Source organism: Phocoena sinus, chromosome 9 (genome assembly GCF_008692025.1).
Source record: "Phocoena sinus isolate mPhoSin1 chromosome 9, mPhoSin1.pri, whole genome shotgun sequence".
NCBI lineage: Eukaryota > Metazoa > Chordata > Mammalia > Artiodactyla > Phocoenidae > Phocoena > Phocoena sinus.
Window position 1 is genome coordinate 6,271,003 of NC_045771.1, and position 24,323 is coordinate 6,295,325.

The 24,323-nt window shown below is 51.2% G+C and overlaps 2 protein-coding genes across 16 annotated transcripts; one reads left to right on the forward strand and one right to left on the reverse strand.

The window, feature by feature from the left end:
- Nucleotides 1-6,992: 6,992 nt before the first annotated feature.
- TMEM176A (transmembrane protein 176A) lies at nucleotides 6,993-11,893 on the reverse strand. The gene is given in 9 exon segments (XM_032643772.1): nucleotides 6,993-7,302; nucleotides 7,887-7,997; nucleotides 8,544-8,612; nucleotides 8,615-8,755; nucleotides 8,919-8,975; nucleotides 10,084-10,194; nucleotides 10,681-10,864; nucleotides 11,457-11,595; nucleotides 11,827-11,893. Coding segments are annotated over 9 exon segments (921 nt in total). The 3' UTR covers nucleotides 6,993-7,260.
- An 18-nt stretch (nucleotides 11,894-11,911) lies between these two features.
- On the forward strand, nucleotides 11,912-20,368 carry TMEM176B (transmembrane protein 176B). Of its 15 annotated transcripts, none has more exons than XM_032643854.1 (8): nucleotides 11,912-12,215; nucleotides 12,936-13,001; nucleotides 15,630-15,829; nucleotides 17,597-17,707; nucleotides 18,078-18,134; nucleotides 18,374-18,601; nucleotides 19,535-19,585; nucleotides 20,055-20,368. In XM_032643854.1, exons 1-8 carry the CDS (start codon nucleotides 12,095-12,097, stop codon nucleotides 20,142-20,144), a joined length of 924 nt encoding a protein of 307 aa, XP_032499745.1. In that variant the 5' UTR covers nucleotides 11,912-12,094; the 3' UTR covers nucleotides 20,145-20,368. The 15 variants fall into 15 exon arrangements, with proteins under 15 accessions (XP_032499745.1, XP_032499744.1, XP_032499742.1 ...); XM_032643851.1 differs by having other exon boundaries at nucleotides 11,943-12,215; nucleotides 15,633-15,829; nucleotides 19,535-19,654; XM_032643852.1 differs by having other exon boundaries at nucleotides 11,944-12,232; nucleotides 12,962-13,001; nucleotides 19,535-19,654.
- The last annotated feature ends 3,955 nt before the right edge of the window (nucleotides 20,369-24,323 follow it).

Below are 24,323 nucleotides of genomic sequence, written 5' to 3' on the forward strand. Positions count from 1 at the left end.
GTCTTGTTTTACAGATTTCGAGGGTTAGGCTGGGCATGCTTGTTAAAGGGAGGTGCAGGCAGGGGACCCAGAGGAGGTGACATTCAGGGGGTAAACTGAGGCCACCGGCCAGCTTGTCTCTTCAGTGAGGAGGGTCCCTTCCACATTAGCGTGGGAGGTTCTGGGTTTCACTGAGGAGTGAATACCCCCCACCACGCCCACCACTCACGCAGGCCCAGGTGCCACTGTGCCAGGGGCGCTGTGCATGGCCTCGAGGAACCCTAGAGGTGGCCCTGCAAACAGGCATCATCCCTGAGGTTGCCCTGCTGGTCAGTGGCAGAACTGGGATTTGCACCTGGGTCTCTCTGGCCCCCAAACTTGCAGCCATCCCTGTTCCCTGCGACAGGGTGGTATTCAGCCCTGTAAGGGGCAGGTGAGCACCTTCCTTACAAGAGGCATCTGCTGAGCCCCCTTCATCTGCGTAGGTAGCCCTTCCATGTCTCTTTCAGGAAAGGAACTTTTGTGTCTATGCCAGGATGGGTGTGTGGGAAAAAGAGACCTACTGCTAGTAAGGTCACACCTTTGCTCACACCTACTTAAAAAAAATCTTCAAACAAATATTATACCTAGAGGATATCTTTTGCCACCTCAATGGCATTATAACTTAACCTAGAAGGTAGGGCATAAGCTGGAAAATTTTGCTTTTTCTGGTAAAGATTTTTGCACCTAAACAGGTGCTTAATCTCTGATTGTAAGCTATCGGAATCTGTCCAGGATAAACCCAGATTCCACGCACTAGAGGCTTTCTCTGACAGTTCTGGGTCCCGTCTGGAAGAGGAAGGGACCCTCTCCAGCGGGGGCTGCGTGGGGCACCAGAAGGACGGCCTGGTGGTGCCACACATGACAAGACTCCTCGCCGGAGCAGGAGTGAGCTGGTCCCCGCCCGCCCCCCCCATCCCCCCCTCCGCCCAGGGATGGCGCCGACTTTCTGCATGAGCATGGCCTCTGCCCTGCGTGCGCGGTCCCGCCCATTAGCAGGCTGCCTTCCTTTTGCACACAATCCAAGGCTTCTCTAGAACTGTAGGAGCCGACGAGCCAGTGTTTTTTGTAGGCTCCAAGACATGGGAGATTTGTGAGCACCCAGGGTAGAAAAAGCTTCTCAGCTGTGGGGCTCTGACACTTGCTCGAAGAAGCAAGGTCTGGGCTCTTCTACCTCAAAGCGGGGAAAAAAGAACTGAAAACAAATATGGAACTCTAGTTAATGATATGTGTGCTGAAGTGTTTAAGGGGACGGGTACAGATGTCTGCAACTTACCTTAAAATGCATAAAAGACAAAACGCAAAAAGAGATGGAGAGGTGGACAGGTATGTGACAAAGCAAACATAGCAAAATATTAATCGTACAGTCTGAGTAATGGGTACATGTAAATTTTCCCCCCAACTTTTCTGTGTGTTTGAAAATTTTCATAGTAAGATGCTAGGGGGAAAGGCAGAGGCTCCCTTGGTGGTGTTTAGGAGGGGGCAGCTGTTCTGCACAGCGATGTTGTCTGTATCGCTGAGGGAGCAGTTGGTACAGCCAGTAAAAATGCCAGAGAGGTAGGCAAGGGCCGGACGTGCAGGGAATGTGGACTTCATCTCGGAGACCATGAGAAGCCAATAAAATGTTTGAAACGGGGAAAACAGACATGTTTTTGCATTTTCACCTCTCACTGCGCAAGTCACACCCCCAGACTGAATTTTCAGAACGGCCGGTTACTTGATTTGAAATGCAAATCATCTGGAATGGAGTTAGGAGACGATTCTGCATTAGTCAAAGCATTACTTCCCTCGGTTTTCTTTCTCATTCGTGGGTATGGGGGCAAAGTCCCAGGCTCTTTCAGGAACACATACAAATTGGAAAACTCAGAGTCTGCAGTTAATTCTAGTGTTATCTTTCAGACCTACCAGTCCTTGGGGGTAAACAACATGAAGAAAAAAATATAAAACTCTAGTAGAGATTGAGCAACCGAGGAGCTCCTTCAGTGAAATGATTAACAAAAAGCCCAGGATCAGGAGTCAGACTCTCCGGATTCAACTCTCCGTGATGACATTTCCTAGCGGTGTGACCTTCGCCCAGTTACTTAACTTCTCTGAGCCTTAGTTTCCTGTTTGTAAAATGAGGATCACACTAGTCAGTGCCTCACAAGGGTTGCTGTGAGGATTATAATAAATGAGGCAAAGGCATCCAATCACCGTAAAATACTTGCTTTAGTGCCTGGTGTGCAGCCAGTGCTGAAGAAATGTTCAGCAAATAATTATTGCTCACTGCTACTTCCCCACTCATGGCTTATGCCATTCCACCAATGTCTTTAAAATGGTTATTAAGCGCCTATCTTTAGTTCCTACTATTTGGAGTTTCAGACCTATAGCTCCCTTATCATGGGAATGCCCCTTCCTTCCACCCTCCAGCTGGGCATCTGACAGTCCTGCCAGACCTGGACTTCTTGGCCTCCCAGCCCCTCCAGCACACCAGCCAGTTCTGTGCCCAGGCAGCTCCTTCATCTACTGCCTGCTCTCCACTCCTCCTGGTACTGATGCCGAGAACTTGGCCTCTGTGCACCGGGGCTGAATCGAATCTTGGAGACAGAGTTCTGGGTGAAGTAGGAAACGATAGCTTTATTGTTCTGCCAGGCAAAGGGGAACACAGAGGGTTCCTGCCCCTCAAAACTGTGTGTCCCAACCCAGGAGGATTTGGTGAGGAGTTTTATAACAATGGTTCAAGGATGGGGTTGTTGATAGGGTTAGGGTGTGTGCAGTGCCTGCACTCCTTTAATCTGGTCTCAGGTAATCTCTTTTTTATTTATTTTATTTTATTTTTTTGCGGTACGCGGGCCTCTCACTGTTGTGGCCTCTCCCGCCGCGGAGCACAGGCTCTGGACGCGCAGGCTCAGCGGCCATGGCTCACGGGCCCAGCCGCTCCGCGGAATGTGGGATCTTCCCGGACCGGGGCACGAACCTGTGTCCCCTGCATTGGCAGGCGGACTCTCAACCACTGCGCCACCAGGGAAGCCCCCTCAGGTAATCTCTTGATGAGCTTCCCTGGTTCCTTTAATCTGGCATGTTCCTAGAACAAGCTGAGACTTGTAGGACAGAGCCACCTGACAAGAGCTGTGGCCCTTGGTAGGATGCTGCCATGCCAAACTGGGGTCTGGCACAGAGGAAGCCAGGGGACCAAATACTTTGATCACCTTCGCCTGCCAGGGCCACCTATAGGCTGAAGCCAACCCGCGCTATGGCACAAGGGAGCCTCCAAATGCGGTCCATGGAGGCCAGACTGCCGGGCGAGCAGGGTGGAGAGGACACCTGGAGGGGCAAGAAGAACGTCAGCGCTCTTAGGAATCCTGGTTTCTTGTCCACTGACCAGGTCTAGGTCTGTGACTCTGAGCACGGAGGAAGGAAAGTGTTCACATCCGTAATAACATCACCTCCTTTCTTCCGGTTTCATCTTTTTCAACCAGAAAAGTCATACTGGCAACCAAGGAAGCCCAGACCCACTCCTGGGCCGGGCACGGCAAAGTCACTGGGGCCACGAGAGACACCCGATATCCACTCTCTCCTGGCTGTTCTCAGCTTATGCCACAGAGGCCTTTCCATGGAGAGCCACGGTTCTCTTCTGAAACCACCGGAAAGCTGGGATAGTTTCTGTCACTCATAGTGGTCAGGAGTGAGGATATCTTGTGCAAACTCAAGAGTAAACTTTAAATATCTCTCACTTATTTTTTATTTTTATTTTTTTTGCGGTACGCGGGCTTCTCACTGTTTTGGCCTCTCCCGTTGCGGAGCACAGGCTCCGGACACGCAGGCTCAGCGGCCATGGTTCACGGGCCCAGCCGCCCTGTGGCATGTGGGATCCTCCCGGACCAGGGCACGAACCCGTGTCCCCTGCATCAGCAGGCGGACTCTCAACCACTGCGCCACCAGGGAAGCCCAGAAGTCTCTAATTTTAATGCATTTAAATGTATCAGTCTTTTCTTATGGCTGGTGCTTTTGGTGCCTTGTTTAAGAAATCCTTCTTGTCTTTTGTGCTGAAGGTGACCAGATTGTGCTGGAGGCTTGGAGCTGTGCTTCAGGGCATCTTCTTTGGGCCCTGGGTCACACTGCTTCCGCTGTGGGGCAGGCAGGTTCTTCTGGGACCCCAGGCTTGGCCGGGTAGGGGAGGGAGAGGCCACTTCCGGGGTCCTTCTACCATGGAGCCCAAGTTTCCAAGAAGAGATTTTCCGTGGACCGTGTCCCCACCATTCTTGTGAGTGTGGAAGGTCTTCCCAGTGGATGGGCAGGCCTGTGTCCCGGTGGGCCAGGGTTGGGGCAGGACTGAGCTACCACCTGTGTGGATGCTCAGGCAGGGTGGGCTGTGACAGGGGCTGACTCCAGCTCAGAACTGGGATATCTGGTTCCTGAACTGTGGGTCCCTGGAGCAGATGAGGTGGGACAGGGAGAAAGCTGGAGGTGGTGGAGCAGTAGGAAACCTCCCATCTGCCCTCTAATTCTGGATTCGAGGGGATGTAATGGCACGATTCTAACCAACTGCCTCAAGCAGAACAGGTGGCAGGTTTACGCCTGTTGGGGGACGGGGAAGACATCCTGACTCCTTGGCCCTCACTCCTCAAGGTCACCTGGGTTAGGCAAGGATGGTTGCACTGTTCACAGTTCCCTTCCCAGGACCCACAGTGCCTGCCACGTGGGAGGCATTAGTAGATATTTGTTCAGTAATACATTGACAATTTTCAAAGAATTGTGTAAAAAAATTAATTTTCTAGTTTCTCCTGAAGAACACTTTTTGTAGCCACTAGGTGGCGGAGTTAATTACATCAAGCTGGCTTGTGTGTGGGGGGGGTGGGGGGGGTGGAATTCAGATAGGGAAGCAGGCATTTGAATTTAAATTCAATCTTGTTTTAATTCTGTTTTGGAGCCTGTTAATTACTTAGTTTAAAAAACATATTGTCCTAAGAAATATTTGCAGGATAAATCTGAGATAAAGACCGTGGTGGATGACTTTCTTTCTCAAGCTAAAGATGGTATGAATTTCTCTTCTACATTGTTTCCAAATTCAGTCATTTTAGGGCTTCGACTAGATGTAAATTCTTTCCATTCTTTATTCAGATAAATGAATGTCAACTCAGTTTGCCTTTTTGCTCAGAAGTGGTCTTTTACTGTCAGAATGTGGCAACCTCCTTTGTTTATTACATCTGGCAGATCTGAGTCTCTGGGACTGACCCCTTCCCAAGTCCCCCCCCAGAGCTCTTCCTCAGCTTCCATCCCCGTTGATTACCCTCCCTCGTTCCGAACAGCTTCAGAGAGTCCTGGATCTTCGGTTTTCTCTTCTGTAGGAAATCAGGTATCTTGCCAGCCCTACCTTTTGTTTAAAAAATTTTTTTCAAAAGCAATTTGTTTATTTGAAAATACAGGGCTTCCCTGGTGGTGCAGTGGTTAAGAATCTGCCTGCCAATGCAGGGGACATGGGTTCGAGCCCTGGTCTGGGAAGATCCCACATGCCATGGAGCAACTAAGCCCGTGCGCCACCACTACTGAGCCTGTGACACAACTACCGAAGCCCACACTCCTAGAGCCCATGCTCTGCAACAAGAGAAGCCACTGCAATGAGAAGCCCGTGCACCGCAACAAAGAGTAGCCCCTGCTCGCCGCAACTAGAGAAAATCCATGCACAGCAACGAAGACCCAACGCAGCCAAAACAAAACAAAACAGAACAAAACAACAACAACAACAGCAACAACAACAACAAATATATATATAAAGTACAGCTACAATCACAGGCTTGCATCAAAGAGGCTCTTATTTTGAGGGGGAAAATGAAGGTACACATCTGGAAATGACTTGGAGGTGTTGAGATAGGGATGGACAAATAATCCTAAATTTATCTCCGTATCATTATGAGTTATTATGATAGTAAAACTGTCCTTTGTTTTTCTGTGTACAGGTCTGTTAGTTTTAAGACATGTATAGATTCCTGTAACCAGTACCATGATCAGGATAAAGAACAGACCATCACCCCCCAAACTCCCTTGTGCCAGCTCTGTTTTTAGTCACATTAAAATGTTGCTGTACAATATTGTGCTTATATTTAATGATTTAAAAAAACGTGGTGCCACTTTCTCTGGCCATCACAGTTTCTGATGAGAAACCACAGCCATTGGATTACCCTTCCTTATAGGTGATGGGTCATTTTTGTTTGGCTATTTTCAAGACTTTGTCTTTAGTTTTTTAGCAGTTTGATTATGATATATCTAGGCTTGTACTTCTTGGAGTTGGTTCTGTTAAGGGTTCATTGAGCTTCTTGAGTCTGTCTGTTTGTGTCTTTCAGCAAATTTGGGAAGTCTTCAACCATATTTTTTCACACACAAACAAAAGTAATTGTTTCGGATACCATTTGTTTGCCTGTCCAGATATTCTTTCCATATTTCTCTAGCCTGCTCTGTGCCCCAGAGGGGTGTCTTACATGGATCATATCATTGCCCAATGTCCCATGACTTCCTGTTAGGTTTGGCGAATAGGGAAAACTAACAAGAGGTAGAAATGGGTAGTTTGGGTACTTATTCCTCAGGATGCCTCACTGCAGAATCATCTCAGGCTGGCTGTGTTTCTCTGGGAAGGTGAGAGCTCAAATCAAGCACCATCTCCATCAGGTTTCTCTGTCTCTGGCTGAAACACAGTAATTGCTCCCCTTCCTCATTCTTTGGGTTTAGCTGATGATACGCACCCCTCCACCTTGGTCAGCAATCCTGGTATGACAAAATTCATACCAGAGAGTGGGGATCAGAGTCTCTCTTCCTTTCATCCTTCATTCCCAGGCATTTGGGCCTACAGTCCCAGGACCAGCCTCAAAGAGAGTCTGTTTTCAAGACCGGCAACTCTAGACCCAGACTGGCTGTTGGGAGTGGAACGAGCTTTGTAGGTTTGCTGTTGCCTCATTCTCCTCTGCCTCCCTCCAGCCAAGAGAAATACCCTAAGCAAGAAGCTGGGAGCAACAGCACGGGAGTTTATTATCATCATTGCTCAAGAGGGGACATGAAGCAGGCAGGATGGTGAAGGTGAGCAGGAAATGGACCAGAGAAGCTCTGATGGTTGGTGGTGCAGGGCAGTAGCTGTGGCCATGGGGGAAGGATAACTGGGGCCAGAGGAGAGCCTCTCTTCCCGGCCTGGTTCTTCTTCCACGAGGCAGATGCTGGGACACCCAGTCCAGTTGGAGCTCCAGACATGAGTCCTCTGGAGAAGCAGGGCTAATTTCACTCACTCCTAGCAGTTTCTTCCAAGGGAGGGTCTCTTTTCTAAGGGAAAGGGAGGGGGTGGGACAGCCCATGGGGGAGAGAAAGTATAAATGCTCTGCACCAGGGAAGCTTAGTTCTGGAGCCAATCAGATCCACCATCAGCCTCATGGTACCTGACGCAAAGAGCCCCAAGGTCCCACCACGTACATGGACTTCCCTAGCTTCCTAGGGTCTCTTTTTCAGATTTTTTTTTTTGATGTGGACCAATTTTTTTAAAGTCTTTATTGAATTTGTTACAATGTTGCTTCTGTTTTATGTTTTGGTGTTTTGGCTGCGAGGCATGTGGGATCTTAGCTCCCTGACCAGGGGTTGAACCAGCAGCACCCCCTGCATTGGAAGGTGAAGTCTTAACTGCTGGATTGCCAGGGAAGTCCCTCACTAGGGTCTTTGGACTGGGTGTTACTTGGTCAGGGACAGGGGGTCTCTGGGCTGGGCCACTACTGGGGTGGAAAGACAGGAATGATGTCCCTTGACACTCACTGTAATGACACTTTTCTCCTCCCCAAACCATCCGCTCTCCATTCCTGTCTCCCCTGGACAGCACTGCTGCCCCAAATACACAGACACAAGCTTTAGGGACTCACCTCCTTAGATCGGTATTTTCTCCAGCAGCACAGACACAGGGGGACCAGAGATGCTAGAAGCAGCAGAGCCCAGACCCCCAACAGCATGGCACTGATGCTTATGAACAGGGCCTGGGGACAGAGGACCGAAGTTGTAGGCACCCAGAGTGACCGCTGCCATTTGTGGTCTGTCTTCACGCTGATCATGGCACAGGGTCACTCTCCACCCCATTCATCCCATCCCCAAGTCGGTAGCTTCCGGGGTGGGGGGAGGCTGAAGAAGGAGCCCGGGGTGGGAGTCAGTGGGTGTAGCATGCAGAGAGCGGCCAGTAACCCCTGTCACCGGGTCTCAGCGTCCTCATCTGAGCAGCGATGGGCTTGGGCTGTGGTCTGGTTCCCTGACAAGCCCAAGACTTGAACATGCATTTAACACCTTCGCAGCTCTTCACGTATTTGCAGTATTAGCTCATTTATTATGAGTTCAGTGTTTGTATTTCCCACAGATCTGTAACTCCCACAACCATAGGAACCGCTTCTGTTTCGCTCGCTGCCATGCTGTAGTGACGGCAGACGTGCTCGGGGCAGAGCAGGTCACGCCCTGTTTGGTGGACAGCCTCACTCTCCTCCACTGTCTGACCCTCCCCGCCCACCGCCTGCTGCCTTCCCCGGCCCGGCTACCTTCAGCATGTTCACATAGGAGGTGCACAGCTGCAGCCTTCCCTCGTCTGCACTCGGAGAGCTGGGGCCCCGGTGGGCCTCCAGGAAGGGGAGACATCACAGATACCATTAAAGAGAAAATGGTGGTACTCATGGAAACTTGTAGCCCCAATGATGATGGCGGCTGTGGCCGTGGAGAAAGGTGCCAGGGTGAGCAGGGTCCTCAGCAGGGCCTGGTGAGGGCAGTGCGCAGAGACAGACCTTGGAGACTCAGTCTCTCTGGAGCCCATCCCGGGACGAAGAGCGGGAAGCCTAGTGGAGGGGGCGGGGGATGGGCGGCAGGCTGGGGGTGGCCTCCAGCTTCCGGGGCTGGTGTCAACCCCTCCCCGAACTCACCCAGTAGGTGCCGCCTCATTTCTCATAAATGAAGGCGACAGCTGCAGCCAGCACAGCCTGGGGAGAGATTGAAGCAGCAGGGGTAGCTCAGGGCAGCCAAGCCCCGCCCCCCAGCAGCCTGCTTCTTTTTCCTTCCTCAACTCCCACAGGCAAAGCCAACCATCCTGCTGGCCTTTCCCCACAGCACCCCACGTGGACCTGAGGTTTTGAGCTGAGCTCTGTTGTCTTCAACGGTGAGGGTATTGAAGGCCCGAGGCTGCAGGACACTCTATTTTAGGGACATCAAAACTGCTCATGGTCAAGCCGGGTGTAAGCCCCCCTTCCCTTCTCCAAAACCCTCTCTTTTTAAGCAACACCAGGTGCTTTATGAAAGCTCCAGGGCGATGGGGTGGAAGGTCCGGGGTGTTGGAGGAGCTCTCAGTACAGGATCAGCGTCCGCTGCCTCGGGGTGAGGGCAGGCGCTCGTTCCAACAGCACTCAGCCTCCCACCCAGCGGGTCTTCCAGGACAGGAAGTCTGGTTGATGCCAAGGGAAAGATGGATCTGAATCCTGCTTGGCAGTTCTGTAGCTAATCTCAGTGCTTTCGGCCGTGGGGTGGATGAGGATCATTACTTTGGGCTCCTCTCTTAATCGATATGTGTGTTTTGCTCTTGTTCTGTGAGGGTGGGCAGGACAGAGGGCGCCTCTTTCCTGCTATGATCCGCCCACCCATCTCCTGCTGCGGGTGGCACACGTCCATCTGCTGACATAGCTGCTGTTGTCCGGTGAGCCCCCCTGGACTTCCCCTGTGTGCAGGGCCTGCAGAGGGCAATGGGAAACCACCGGGGGGTGCATCTCCCTTGCACACACCCTCCAGCACGTTCCGCCTCCCTCCATCTCAGTGCAAGTGCCTGGAGATGAGCCCTGTCCTAGATCCTTAGCTGATCTGCCGCTGAAGGTGGGAGAAGTGGTGGGAGAAGCCTGGGGCAGGGAACCCGGAGAGCTGACCGGTGACCGTGGCCCTCCCAGCCCTTAGCTCAGCTAGTTTCCCGTCTGTAGAAGCCTGGTGTCAGCCTAGAGCTCTGGGAGTCTTTGCAAACAGTCTACATTCTGATGGGGTCGATGGTGGTGGTCTCTCACCTCTGATAGGGGGTCCCTCTGCCCACGGTCCTCCCGCCCCACTCACCACAGCCCCTGTCCAGATGGGAGCTCCCGATCCAAGCAGCGTGGTGTAGTAGAAGATGAAGAGGAATCCCCCCAGGACCCCACTCAACACTCCCAGCACGGTCTGCACCACCTGAAAGATGAAAAACTTAAGAACCCGGATCCCGGGTTCCCAGGCCCAGTCTGCGCCTAAGCCTCAGGGGAGTTTTGAGGACTTTCCACTCCATGAAGTAAAGGTTAGAACCCTATGAAAGGGAAAGAGAGAGAGAAGAAAGAGAGGGGGCACGAGAAGGGAGAGGACAGGAGGGGAGAGAAGGCGAGGGGAGGGGAGAGCTAGCCCACGCTGGGTCATGAGAGGATGAACTCCGGGTTCCACCAGCTGGGACTTTCAATGGTCAGGGGCTCCTCTGTACCCTTCAGCCCACAGCCCACCCTACCTACAGCTTTCGCTGAGAGGCCAGTAAGGGAAGGAAAGGCCAGAACTTGATCTCTAGGAAGAGCATAAGACTGGCTCAGCATCCCATTCAGAGAGAGGCTGGCTGGGAGAGTGTGCGGCCAGAGGAGGGGGCTTACCCTTCCCAGTCCGGGGAGCCTGGGCGCCCGTCCTCGCCCTGCTCACCCAGGAGGCCACCAGCAGCCAGCGGTGGCCCAGGGCACGTGGGGGCTGCAGCAGGGGACACGTGCTCAGCAGCAGCTTGGCCAGAGCCGACTCCTGGTGGATGTGCACCTTGATGCAGGTGGGCTGGGGAGCCCCAGAGGCCACGTCCCCGCCATCTGCCACCTTCAAGCCGGTGGACACCCGCCTGGGAGGGAGGAAGGGGGCGCCACGGGGAAGAGTTGGCAGGAGGTTTGCACAGATTCCATGGGAGCTGGCGAGGCCCCCGGTCACAGTGCAGCATCTGGGACCTGCCTCGAGGGGTGTCATGTGAGGGATCCCTGCGTCTGCTGAGGCTGTGGCCACCGCTCAGCCCACTGGAGCCGCCCTCTTCACCCTAGACCTGCTGTCTCCCCATCCTCCACCCACGGCCTCAGAGTCTGGACCAAGCAGTGCCCTGGAGCCCTCACCTCTCTCCTTTCTGCTCCCAGCCCGCTTGTGTGATCACGGTCCTCACCCTGGCTCTCCCCTCTGCCTCTTCCCCTCCAGAGCCCTCAGGCTGCCGGACCGGACAGAGAGAGAGTCCTGGCTGCCTGTTGAACTACTGTTGCGGCAGTGGCTTCCCAGCTGAGCCCGGGGACCCACCCCCCGCCCCTACATATTTCCCTCTCCATCAATGGCTACTCAGCCCCATGCTGCCTGTTCAAACTGCGCCCCCCCAACCCTCTGCATGAAGTTGTGGGTGCAGATGGAGGCCAAAGGCCAGAAGGACTTGGCATCAAACGGGGACAAGGCTGTACCTGGCCTCCACTCCTGCCACCTTCCTGGATGCATATCCTCTACATGGTGGTTGGTCCTTCCCTCCCCAGCAAGTTCTGGGGGGCCTTTGAGGGGGCAGGGTGTGGACTCCTCTGGGGAGGCGCCCTGTGAGAAGGCTCTCTGGGAAAGGGCCACCTGGGCTGAGGGTCGGCCTCACCTGCTCTCCTCAGGGACCGGCAGTCACGGTCAAGGGTGATAGGAGGGCTGGGGACGGCTGAGTGGGGCCTTAGAACCAGGCAGAAAGGGGAGGGGTTTGGTGGAGCTCCAGAAAGGGAAGGATGAGGCAACTTCTCAGCATACAGCTGGAGCAAAGGGCCCCTCCAGGGTTTTCTAGCTGCCAGGGGAGATCACTTGGCTCCGACGCTCTGGAGAGCACAGAGGAGACTGCAGAGCTGACCAGCCCTGGAAAATCCCCCATCCCCACCAGGGCAGGGGCTTTCTGAACAAGGACTTGCCCGTGCTGTGTGCACCCCAGTGTGTGTGCTGCATAGGGAGGAGCACGCCAGTGTGTGCGTGTTTGTGCGCTCTGCCTTCTCCGGCCAGCCTGATTATCTATTCAAGACCAACCCCCCGCCCCCAGAGGGGCCCCTATGGGCCAGCTCTTTTCTGGGAAGTCAAGATGCTGAAGGTCAAACCCTCATCACTCCACCCCTTCCTTCTGCTCTCTCCCACCCGCTGCCGGGTGCCTCAGCTCTGGGCAGCTCTGCTCTACTCGGCCGCTGGTTCCCAGAGGACAGCAGGTGAGCAGGGCCCTCAGGTGAGCAGTCCAGGTGACCCGTCCCAGGAGACTCAGTGCAGGACCCCTCTCTCTTTCTCTCGAGGAGTCTCCAAGACCAGTCCCCAAAGCCCCCATCCTGTCTCACAGGATGCCATTCTCTCCCCATTCCTGGTCCCTGTAGGACCTCCTTGGGAGGGAGGGATACACTAGATAGAGGACGTGACACTAGAAAAATGGCTAGGGAGGTCGGGGGGCCCGTGCCTGGCCGCGTCAGCTGGACTCTCCCTCCCCAGTGCCCCATATCTTTATTCTGAGGGTGGGGTGGCTGAGGCTCGGGTGGTTTCCTGGTGAGAGGTCCTTCAATAGCAAAGGCAGAAGGTGGAGGGCCCAGGGTGTAGCTGGGATGCTGGCCCTCTCTCCCCAGCTTCAGGGGCACAGGGAGGAGCTGGGCAGAGAAGAGTGTCCAAGGCAGCAGGGGAGAGCCCCACACCCTGGAGTTAGGGTGGCGTGAAAGGGGATCTTCATGGGGCTGGCCTGGCTCAGAGGAAGGGCAAGAATCTAGGTTGATCTGGGGATTGGAGCTGGGAGTGAGGCGAGAGGGGGAAGCAGTGGTATCCGGAGGGCTCAGAGGGAGCCGGAGCCCAAGGCACATTCTGGACTCTGTAATATGGTGCTGATTGCTGGGCCCCAAGGAAGATCTGGCCAGAATCCCGGCTGGGCTTCCTTGTGTGTCTGTGAACAGGTCTGAACCTCCTTGCACGTCTGCAGAATCGTCAAACACCTGTCCTTTATACTGCACGGAGGCCAGGTAGGTGAAGAGAGAGACTGCTCTGTAAAGTTCATACGATACAAATGGGAAGGCCTTAAACTTACTGCTCTTGCTGGTGTTTTTAGAATTGTTATTAATAACGCTATGATTTAAACAGTGATAAGCGGGATGCCCATGAGAACTACCTGGAGAGGATTTCCTTTGGAGCTAGGCAAGTTGATTCTAAAGTGCCTAAGGAGAAGTAATCTAGCAAAAGTGGCCATGAGGGGCTTCCCTGGTGGCGCAGTGGTCGAGAGTCCGCCTGCCGATGCAGGGGACACGGGTTCGTGCCCCGGTCCGGGAAGATCCCACGTGCCGTGCAGCGGCTGGGCCCGTGAGCCATGGCCGCTGAGCCTGCGCGTCCAGAGCCTGTGCTCCGCAAAGGGAGAGGCCACAACGGTGAGAGGCCCGCGTACCGCAAGAAACAAAACAAACAAACACAAAACAAAAACAACAACAACAAAAAAAGTGGCCATGAAAGAAAAAAGTAACATGGGGGGGGCGGGTCATGAAAGAGCTCAACTAAATATTAAACTCTATTCTCATTATTAAAATCACAGTAATGCTGCCTGACTCATCAGATCCACCAATGGGCAGAATATAAAGACTAAAACAGGCTTGGATTCCTACGGGAATTTTATTTTTGCTCAGGGGAGCATTTTAAATCAGTGGGAGAAAGATGATGTATTCCGTAAACAGAATATACTCTTTAGAAGTTAACCATCTGAAGAGAACAAACCAGAACCAACTTGGATCCATTTTTTCCAACTTACAAGATAAATTCCAGATGGCTCAACATTTAAGTGTGAAAACTGAAAACATAAAAGCACTTAGAAGAAAACATGGATGAATTATTATTTTATAATCTTGAAATGGGAAAGTCCCTTTTAAGTACAATATAAAACCCAGAAATCATAAAAAATGACTGAAACCTTTGATTATATAAAAATACAAATGAAGTCAAAACTAAATCACAAATTGAAAGCCTTATCTGTAACTCGAGTCACCGATGGTAATTTTTCAAATACACGAAGAACTCCCATAAAGACCAAAACAAAACAGGGTAACACGAGGAGTTCATAGGATATGAAAGGAAAGCTCGCAAAAGAAGAGGAAAAAGGCTCTTAAACGTATGAAAGATGACCAACCTCACTCATAATAAGAGAACTGATACTGGAGTAGTCACAGAAAGCAGACTGGTGGTTGCTTGGGGCCAAGGGTTGGAGGGCTTCCTGGGGAAGGGACTTTAGGGGACTTTTTGCAACATAGAAAAATGTTCCTGGGGAAGGGACTTTAGGGGAAGGGACTTTTTGCAACATAGAAAACTGTTCTGTGTCTTGATTGTAGTTATGGTTGCACATAGGTACACATTTGTTAAAAGTCACTGAGATACACAATTAAAAGGGGGCATTTTATTGACTAAAAAGGATTAAAATCTACAACAGAATGTCATTTTTCCAAGAGACATTTGAAAAGATTAGAAAGTTTGCTGACACCTTCTGCTGGTCTTGGGGAGGAGCAGTGGATACTCTTGGAATTGCCCTTGCATGAGAATTGCATGGAAGTAGCTCCATGGAGGGAAATACCTTTTAAAATTACAAATACACATTCCCATTGACCTGCTGATTCCACATTGCTTGTAAGAAAGAAAATAGAGGTCCATAAATAGGGGACTGCTTAAAACAATTACGATGCATTCGTATAATGGAATACCATGCGGCCATAAAAACGAGTGAGGACGTATTTTATGGACTGATGTAGGATTATTATTTTATTTTATTTTATTTTTTTTGCGGTACGCGGGCCTCTCACCGCTGCGGCCTCTCCCGTTGCGGAGCACAGGCTCCGGACGCGCAGGCTCAGCGGCCATGGCTCACGGGCCCAGCCGCTCCGCGGCACGTGGGATCTTCCCGGACCGGGGCACGAACCCGTGTCCCCTGCATCGGCAGGCGGACTCTCGACCACTGCGCCACCAGGGAAGCCCGATGTAGGATGATTTTTAAAAGATGGTTCTGTGAACAAATCATTGTGCAGAAACTGTGTGTGCTATCCTGCCATTTGTGGGAAAAGAGGGAGAGAAAGAATATTTTTACATGTTTTTATATGCAAAAAAGTCATTGTAGGATATATTAGAAAATGATACTATTTTTCCACCTGGAAGACAACTAGCTGGCTAGGAGAGAAAGAGAGGAGAGTGGGTTTTAGCGGTATACCCTTTTTTATCTTTTGATTTTTTTTTAACCATATGAAAGTGTTACGTATAAATATGTACACTACGTTCCTGAAATAATTCAGATTCCTTTCTTTGTCAGTCCCAAGACCCAGACAAACTGTATCTGACCATTTTGGGAAGAGGTCCAAGAGTCTATATGGTGAAAACTCTAGAGGTGATTCAGATTTGCATCCCAGATTAAGGTCACTGTGACAGAGACTTCCCTGGTGGTCCAGTGGTTAAGACTCTGTGCTTCCAAGGCAGGGGGCATGGGTTTGATTCCTGGTTGGGGAACTAAGATCCCACATGCCGTGACTTGGCTTGACTCAAAGACTGTTTTCTCTCCCCGCACTCATGCCGTGTATTCCTTTTTCCCTTACTTAGATCTCAAACCTCACTTCTGTGCATCTCCCCAGCAGGCAGGATGACCCAAAACATGCTGGCTGTGAATGGAGTCGATGTGACCTCTACGCTGTCCCAGCCCACTCACATCGACATCCACATCCATCAGGAATCTGCTTTGGCACAACTGCTAAAAGCTGCGAGCTCCCTGATGGGGCGCCTGTCCCACCATCCTGCCAAGGCCAGCATAAGCTACGGACAGCTGGCACTAGGGGTAAGGGCGGGATGGAGAGGTGGGTTAGCAAGGTGACACAGAGGAGGGTAACGCTCCTTCTTCAGTACGATGCGGAAAAGGAGAGTGGGTTGAATCCCCATGAAAAGTCACTATTAGTATCCCATCTTGTTTGGGACAAGAACGTTTGGGAAGTTTCGCCACAGAGATTTAGATGGAAAGGAATAGTGGATCCCTCCTTTGGTGCAACGTGAGCAGTCCCAGCCAGAGCTGGGGGGTGGGCGGAAGGGTCCCTGGAGGCTGTTCATTCAGGTTGATCGAACCCACGTGGACAGAGGGCCTGCGATGCAAGGCAATATGATAGGCACTTTGGGGGAAAAACTTCAGAGAGAATATCTAGGCAATAACCTGAAGGTGCCCAGCGTCCATCAGAAGGGATCAGGCGACTACACTAATGCCTAAAATTAAAGGTAGCTCAGGTGACATCCTTGGGAGGCAGGATGGCGTCCTGCAGGGGTAGGCATCTGAGCCAGACCTTGAATGGAGAAGCAGCGTGTTTAGACAGATAGAGGTGGAAGATGGAAGAAAAGGAATTTCGGGTTAAAAGAATGGCAAGAAAGAGGGCAAAGAAGCCAGAAAGCATAGGACAAGTTCTGTCAGGGTACAGAGAATGGGACTCATGGCTGATTAGACTGGAAATACAGACCAGGGCCATATTGCTGAGAGCCTTGAGTGACAAGGTGAGGAGTCTGCTGTCCTGAATCAGCTTCGATAGTGGGAAGACTGTGGAGGGATTCCGAGCAGGTGCCTGAACTTCAGGCACCCTCACAGCCAGGAGGTGTCCAGGTAAGAAGCATGCAACGTCACAGCAGAAATGAGGAGGAAAGAGAGGAGTCCAAATCCTTTGTGGATGGGGTTGCCATGACTTGGGAGTGAGTGGATGTAGAGTACAAGGGAGGAGAGGAGTCCGGGAAGATGCTGAGGTTTGGAGTGAAGGAGACCGGAAAATTGGAGCCCTGGAAGTCAGCGAGGCAGACGCTGAGGGTGTGCGTCGGGTCCGGAATTTGGATGCAATGAATCTGAGAAGCTGGCAGGACATGTAGGTGGTGACGTCCAAGAGGCTGTGATAGTTGGATCCTCCAGGAAGCAGACGCCGAGGGGGAGTTGGGTGTGCGAAAGGTTTATTGGGGTGTACCATCCATGCAATGAAAAGGGCAGGAGCAGGGCTGGGCAGGGGGAGACATCAGATCATGAGGCAGGGCTGACGAGGTCTGGGCCAGCCCAGTGGGGAGCTCGGGAGCAAAGACTGCCCATCACAGGAGTTCCGTGTTAGCTGAAAATGGCCCTTGAACCACTGCCTTGCTTAATCATTGGCTGGGTAGCCACCCCGAAAGACTGTACCCTCAGTTTGAAAGATGAAGGGACCTTGAAGGCGCTGACCACTGTAGGCTGTCAGCTAACCACTCTCCTTTCTTGAAGGAGGTCATCATGGCCCATCATGGATGATGGGCTTCCCAAGGGAAAATGAGGAGGAAAAAAAGGAGGAATCATCAGGTGGGATGACAAATTGTGGTATTTAGGAAAAATGGGATTTAGAAAAGAATGAAGGATAAAAGGCTGGCAAGTCAGAGGGATGAGGGAGAACCAGGACGGGCTGCTTCACGGACGCTAAGGGAACAGAATTTCCAGAATCGGAGCTGCGGAGAAGTCAGGGCAGAGGAAGAGGAGAGGAAAGCCACCTAGGTGGGAGCTGGGTGGCTAGAGCAGGTGACTCATGGGAAGGGGTGTGGTTTTCCCCGTCTCTTGCAGGTGAGCCAGATACTGCTGGGGGCTATGAGCTGTGCCCTTGGAGGGCTTCTCTGCTTGGGGCCCTGGATCCAGCTGCGTGCCTCAGGCTGTGCCTTTTGGGCAGGGTTTGTGGTGAGTAAGAAAGGGGTTGTGAGCTCTGAGGGAGGCAACTGTTTATGGACAAGGAGAAAGAAAGTTCCTTTTGGACCTGGGTCAGGGATTTGGGGAAGAGACCACAGACCCAGAGTCCAAATGCTCTGTTATGAGGAGGCTGCCTTAGGGGGTGGGCAAAACCCTTCCACCCTCTGTTTTTCTCTTTAAGGCAAGGCTGGGAATAGCGGGGCAGTTGTAGGTGGAGTCCTGTCCATCTGCTAGGTTTCTTTGCCTGTTCCTTGGATCCTGCTTCAAATTGGCTGTTCTGGGGCCCTGTTGGGAGAAGTGTGACGGGAGATCATTTCAGGACAGCCAACTGGAGGACTTTTCTGGTGTCTTCTCTTCCCAGGCCATTGCAGCAGGAGTTGGGGCCATTGTCCATGAGAAACACCGTGGCAAACTTTCAGTGAGTCTGGGCATCCTCTGTGCCCCACAGTGTCCTCTTCCCCCTCTTATGTCTCTGTTTTCCTGCCCTGTTTTTCTGTCTTCTCCCCTTTGGTTTCAAATATCCTAAGATCTTTCCTGGAGGGGTAGGGAGGGTTTCCTCAGCCAGGAAGCTGGGGAAGAGGAGACCGGTTTCAGGCCGGGACCCCACGGCTCTGCTATCCATAGAGGGAGTCTGCAGCCTGAACCTCTCTCTTCTAGGGCTGCATATCAAGTCTGCTCGCCCTGGCTGGCGTTGCCACGGCCGTGGCCGCCGTTGTCTTCTGTGTGAATAGTTTAACCTGGCAACTTGACTTCTATGACATCAGCTCCATGTATGACTCCTTAGTCCCTGACATCCCCACCTTTGGGTACGAACAGACTAGACGAAGCAATTCCTATTCATCGTGGAGGGAGGAGCGCTGCAGAAACTACATGCAAATGCTGACGGTGAGAAAGGAGAGTGTCTTCCAGGACGCCTCACAGCTGTGCATTGGGGAATTGGGGCACCTGAGGGCAGAGATGTAAGCTCTCTGAGTTTCGACCTCATCCGAGGTCTTTGGTTCAGGAGGTTTTAACTTAATCTGAAGCCATTGTTCAGATCCTCACGGCATGAAAATTCCCTGAATCAAAGGGGATGAGGACAAAGAGGAGACACTGAAGCGAGGATTTCTTGAACCACCCTTCCGTCTTTTCTGGTGTGTGGCTGTTATCAGTTATCTATCCCTGCATAACATACCACCCCAAGATGTACTGGCTTAACACTGCAATTTACTATTACTTCTCACATTCTGTGGGTTGACTAGGCTCACATGGGCAGTCCCATTGTCTCATGCAGCTGCAGTCAGGTGTCAGTTGAGGGTGAAGTCATCTAAGAGCTTGACTGGGCTGGACCGCTAAGATGACACACTCACACAGCAGGGAGCTCAGCTGGGGCTATGAGCCAGGGAGCCTACAATGGCTTCTCCATGTGGCTTGGGCTTCTCGTAGCCCAGCAACCAGGTTCCAACAGGGAGCATCCCACTGTGAGCATTTCAAGAGGTAGGAAATGGAAGCTGTCAGGCCAAATAAGGGCTACCCCATAATTGACCTAGTGTCACTTCTACTGTATTTTGTTGATCAAAGCATTACCAGGCCCTTCCAGATTCTAGGGGGTGGAGCAGTGGATCCCACCTCTTCACAGGGGAGAGGTAAGGTCACATTGCAGGCAAGCAGATGGGATGGAGTCAGTGGCTGCCCCCATAGTTGGAAGATGCAATCTGCTTTGGTGGGAAGTAGTTAGTTGGACAGGGTCTGATCCCTCCTGGGGTAGCAAGATGATAGTAACAGCAGAAGCAGAGGAGCAGACCCCTGACTGTAACTGTTTTCTTCCTTTATCTTCAGGATTTGTTCCTAGGAATCCGTGGTCTGCTCCTGGCCATCTGTGTCCTGCAGGTCATTGTATCCTTGGCTTACCTGGGTGTGGGTCTCCAACGCTTCTGTGGCCAGAGCTCCCGGGCCCTGGTGAGCTGTTAGGGAGGCACTAGGGAAGGAGCGGATCTGGTTGGTGGAGCTCTAGCGGTGGGAAGGACAACGGGGCAGGAACACTGCTGGGCAGGGCTCACGCTCCCCCTCACTCAGCCCGCTTCCTGTGCTTCGCTCTGCCCTTCACTTTCTGGGGAGCATGACCCCATCACTGTGTCCTGGGTTGAATTCCGCCTTCTGCCTCTGCGCCCTTCTTTGCTCTCATTTTCCCACGTTCCCCTCTTTCCCACGTCCTAGGTCTTGTCTAGCTCCCCTTCCTCCGTCACCTTTTCCTTTCCTCCTTTCATTTGTCTGATTTCCAGTTCTATGGAGCTAACTCTACTCTAACCTTTTCCTCCCAAGAATTGATTTTCCTCCTGTTTTTTTTTTTTTTTTGCAGGATGAAGAAGGGTCAGAGAAGAAGCTGTGGGGGGAGAATTCAGTGCCTCCCTCTCCCCACAAGCAGAAGAGCACAGCTGTTGTCCTGTGAGCAGCCAAAGACCCTGCCCGGACCCTGCATGTCCCCCCAGAGTAGCCCAGGGCCCCTCACTGCCCCGTCCCTCACACTCGCTTCCTTAGGCTGCCCCTCCTCTCGCCAACACCCTCACCCGCTGTTCCCACTCCAAGGTCCTCAATTCAGTGAACACGTGTTGTCACATTTTCCCCAATGCTGATTAAACAGAAACAACCACAAAAAATGATTTTGTGCAGAAAGGATGTAGTCTCCCTTTGTTGATATGCACGGTGCGTTGGTACACATGGAATTAAATGAGAGTTATGGATCATATGGAAACAAGGTCCCAGTAAGACTTAATTTACGTTCTGCTCTATATCCCAAGTGCAAAAACTCCTTTTCATGATTTCCTTCTGTTCAGTGTAAAGTGAAAATAACTCTTACATACTTAGAATCTTTTTACCTGCTAAGGTTTTCTTTAAGCATCTATAACTGATCAGTGGGCTTGACAGAACCATGTGAGACATGAAGCAAGATCATTTCCTCCCTCCCTCCCTTTCTTCCTTCCCTTCATCTTCCTCCCCCTCTGTCTCTTTCCTTCCTTCTTCCTTCCTTCCTCCCTCCTTCCCTTTCTTTTTTCTCTTTCTCCCCCATCTCTTTCTTTCTCTCTTGTTTTTTGCAGTAATTACTGTTGGTTCTCTCGCTATACACACACACACACACCCCTGTTATTCTTCAATTTCATTGTAAATGACACGATTGATTCGTTTTTCACTTTTAAATTTTTCTATGTACAATATAAGTATATAGATGTAAGCCCTTCTGCTATGGAACCAGGTTCCTTTGTCCAATGTGCAGCAAGCCAAATGCCGAGATGCTGAGGGGTGCAGCAGAGAAAGTGTTTCTTCACGAGGCAGCCAAGCGAGGAGACAGGAGAACAAATCTCATATCTGCCTCCCTGAAGGTGAGGGGCTTGAGATATTTATGGGATAGAGAAGCAGGCTGGTCTTAGGCATGGAGAAAGGTGATTGGAAGTAGGGAAAATGTGAGGTAGCTGGTATTCCACGCCAGCATATCTGAGTTACATGCTTCTTCAGGGGATACATGTCCAAAAATGGAGGTACTTAGCATGATCTGAGGGTGGAGTTTTCACCCCTCTGATGTCAAAAGGTCACTCACTGGACCCCTGTGCAGGCCCAGTTTTAGGGTCGTTGGTCCCAACCAGTCTTAGCCAGCTTGAACTGGACAGGAGCCGACTCCAAGCCTTGGAAAACAACTTAAGCCCCCGTTACTATAGTGAACCCATTCATCAGAGGTGTTATCTATAGGGGGCCACTAAGGAGTCAAAAAATGATTAAGACAAGCTTAGTCAGTGAACTCAGGTTACAAGGGAGGGGTTTTTAACAAGCCGTTCCCTTCCCTGCACTTCTGTAAGATGAGCTCGAGAATTTCTGTTAGTCACCAGTTTCTGTTAGCCTTGATTTCATCTCTGAAGGGTACAAAAGCGGCCATGGTCTGTAGAATTAAGACGTCATAGGGATTCTGGCATTTTCGGTTCCAACATAGTGAGCAGACTTGCATTTCCATTGTGGTTTTATGAAATCTCTGAGAGGTAGGTGTCATTACTAGTTAGAAGACCCACAGCAGAACTGGCTGGGAGCCCCGCCTTTACCCCCTGCACAATCCTGCCCTACGATGTGGTGTTGGCAAGGGCAGAGCTGCTGGCATGGGTGAGGCATAGCCCCACCGTTGGAGGTAAGGGTGGTGGGCTTGTAGGTAGAGATTTGTAAGCAAGCTTGTGTAATAAAGGTCAAAGGGATGAGGTGGTATTATGTTCAGACTATTGGACAGTGCTTGGTAAATTACACCCTGAGGGGCAAGTGTGGTCTGCCACCTACTTCTGTAAATAAAGTTTTATTGAAACACAACCACACTTCTTGGTTTACACATTGTCTATGCAACAAGGGCAGAGTTGAGTGGTCTCAGTAGAGACTAAATGGCCCACAAAACTTAAAATAGAGTTTGCCGTCCTCTGGTGCGGGAGACCCCAGTGGAGGGAGTAGCTAGTCCTACTGGGTGATTGACAGGAGCCGGGGAGCCTGTGCTCTTGCTTCCCCAAATGTGAATCTAGCATGGGCAACAGGGAGAAGGCTCTGCCCCACCCTAGACTGACTGAGTCAGGATTTGCATTTTCTCAAGATTGGCAGGTGCCTCGTGCCTCCATCACCTTTAGAGAAGCACAGAGATAATCACAACTAGGTGTCTTGTTCAGATATAGAACAAGCCCCTTTGAATTTGATGTCTTTCATCCTTTTGATGCATTTGTTAACCTTAGCATTTTAAAAAGGAATTTTCGTGAGAAGAAACAACAGCAGGGCAGACGCAGAGGAAGCATCTTTCCTCTCTTCCTTAGCTTAAGATGCTGTCGGTTTTTGTGGTTCGGTATTTCTAAATCGTCCCTTTAGAGCTGGATTCGATAGAAATTCTTTTCATTTTTCATTCTGGTGAATAAACGACAACTTGGTAGTTTGCTTATTTGTTGATTTTGTTGCTGTTTTTCTAGCATGAAGCGATCTCTTACTGTCAGAGTCTGGCAGCTTCTTTCTTTTCCCCCTGACGTCTCTGTATGTCTCTGAGGGAAGGGGTCGCCCCTCCATCTGACTTCTCCCTCTCCCCCATTTCTTCTTTTCTGGGCTCCACTGCCCTCCCTCTCCTTACCCTGTGAATAACCTTGGAAGTTTCATAATCTTTGTTTTTCTTTTCTGTAGGAAATCAGACGTCATCCCCTTCTCCCCTTGCTTTTGTTTACTTGGAAAAACCAACGGTTATTTGTCTATTTGCACAACTCAGTTTCCGTGACCAGATTGGATTTATGCAACTGACTTTATGACCCTGGGATCCAGCAATTAATCACAAGCCTATTTATATTTACTGAAGTGTTTTAAACCATTCAGAGTGTAAAGAGGAAATGGTTCTATTTTTCTTTTCCAATCACGGCTTTTTTTTTTTTTTTGTGATACGCGGGCATCTCACTGCTGTGGCCTCTCCCGTTGCGGAGCACAGGCTCCAGACGCGCAGGCTCAGCGGCCATGGCTCACGGGCCCAGCCGCTCCACAGCATGTGGGATCTTCCCGGACCGGGGCACGAACCCGCGTCCCCTGCATCGGCAGGCGGACTCTCAACCACTGCGCCACCAGGGAAGGCCTCCAATCACTGCTTTTAACTGTGTTTTGTCAGCTCCCCATTTCCCCATTGGATATTGGTCCTTTTAACATCAGGACCAGATTCCAGATTCCACAACCTGGTCATTAAAAAGGTCTCATGTTTGGTATACAAGACCCAGTTCTGGTCATGTTTAAAACTGCAGTCATCAGAGCTTGGGTCCCCCTGTCAGCAGAGGCCGCTGCTTGGACTGGGAGGGTTAGGGATGTGCTGTGCTAGTGTGTGGCCCCTCCCTCTCCTTCCGGTTTCCTAAAGAGTCCTGAGGGAGGCAGGGGAGGGGATGGGGGTCCGGGCTTTCTTGGCTCAGCCGAGGGGCAGTGACCATTTGCTGATGTGATGTGGGTAGTGTCTGTTCTTGCGCCGTCTCGGAGGCATCTAGGAATTTCCCTGCCGGCTGCTCCGTTAGCTGCGTGGCTCAATCAGGAAAACTTCCTGGAAAAGTACATCCTAAGGAGACAGCTATGAAATGCCGGGGGTGGGGAGGGCTTTCCTGCAGTACGAGTATTCATTTACTATTTCTTGCCCCTGCAAGGCCCAGAGTCTCTTCAGAGATATTTCAGTGGATGGGATAAGGCCCCGTCGCCTCAGACTCCACAAAGAAGGCCCTGGAGCCTCAGAGGCAAAGAATTGCTCACAAAAAAAGTTTGCAATTAATTTTTAAGGGAAACTAACAGATGTGTGGACACGGGGTGGGGGGACGGGGAGGGTGGGATGAACTGGGAGATTCGGTTTGACATAAATACACTACCAGGTGTAAAATAGATAGCTAGTGGGAACTTGCATATAGCACAGGGAGATCAGCTTGGTGCTCTGTGATGACTTAGATGGGCAGGATCGGGGGGGATGGGAGGGAGGTCCAAGAGGGAGGGGATACATGTATACATAGAGCTGATTCACTTCCTTGTACAGCAGAAACTAACACAACATTGTAAAGCAATTATACTCCAATTAAAAGAAAATCCTTTCTGAAGTAGGAAGCAGACATTATGAAAG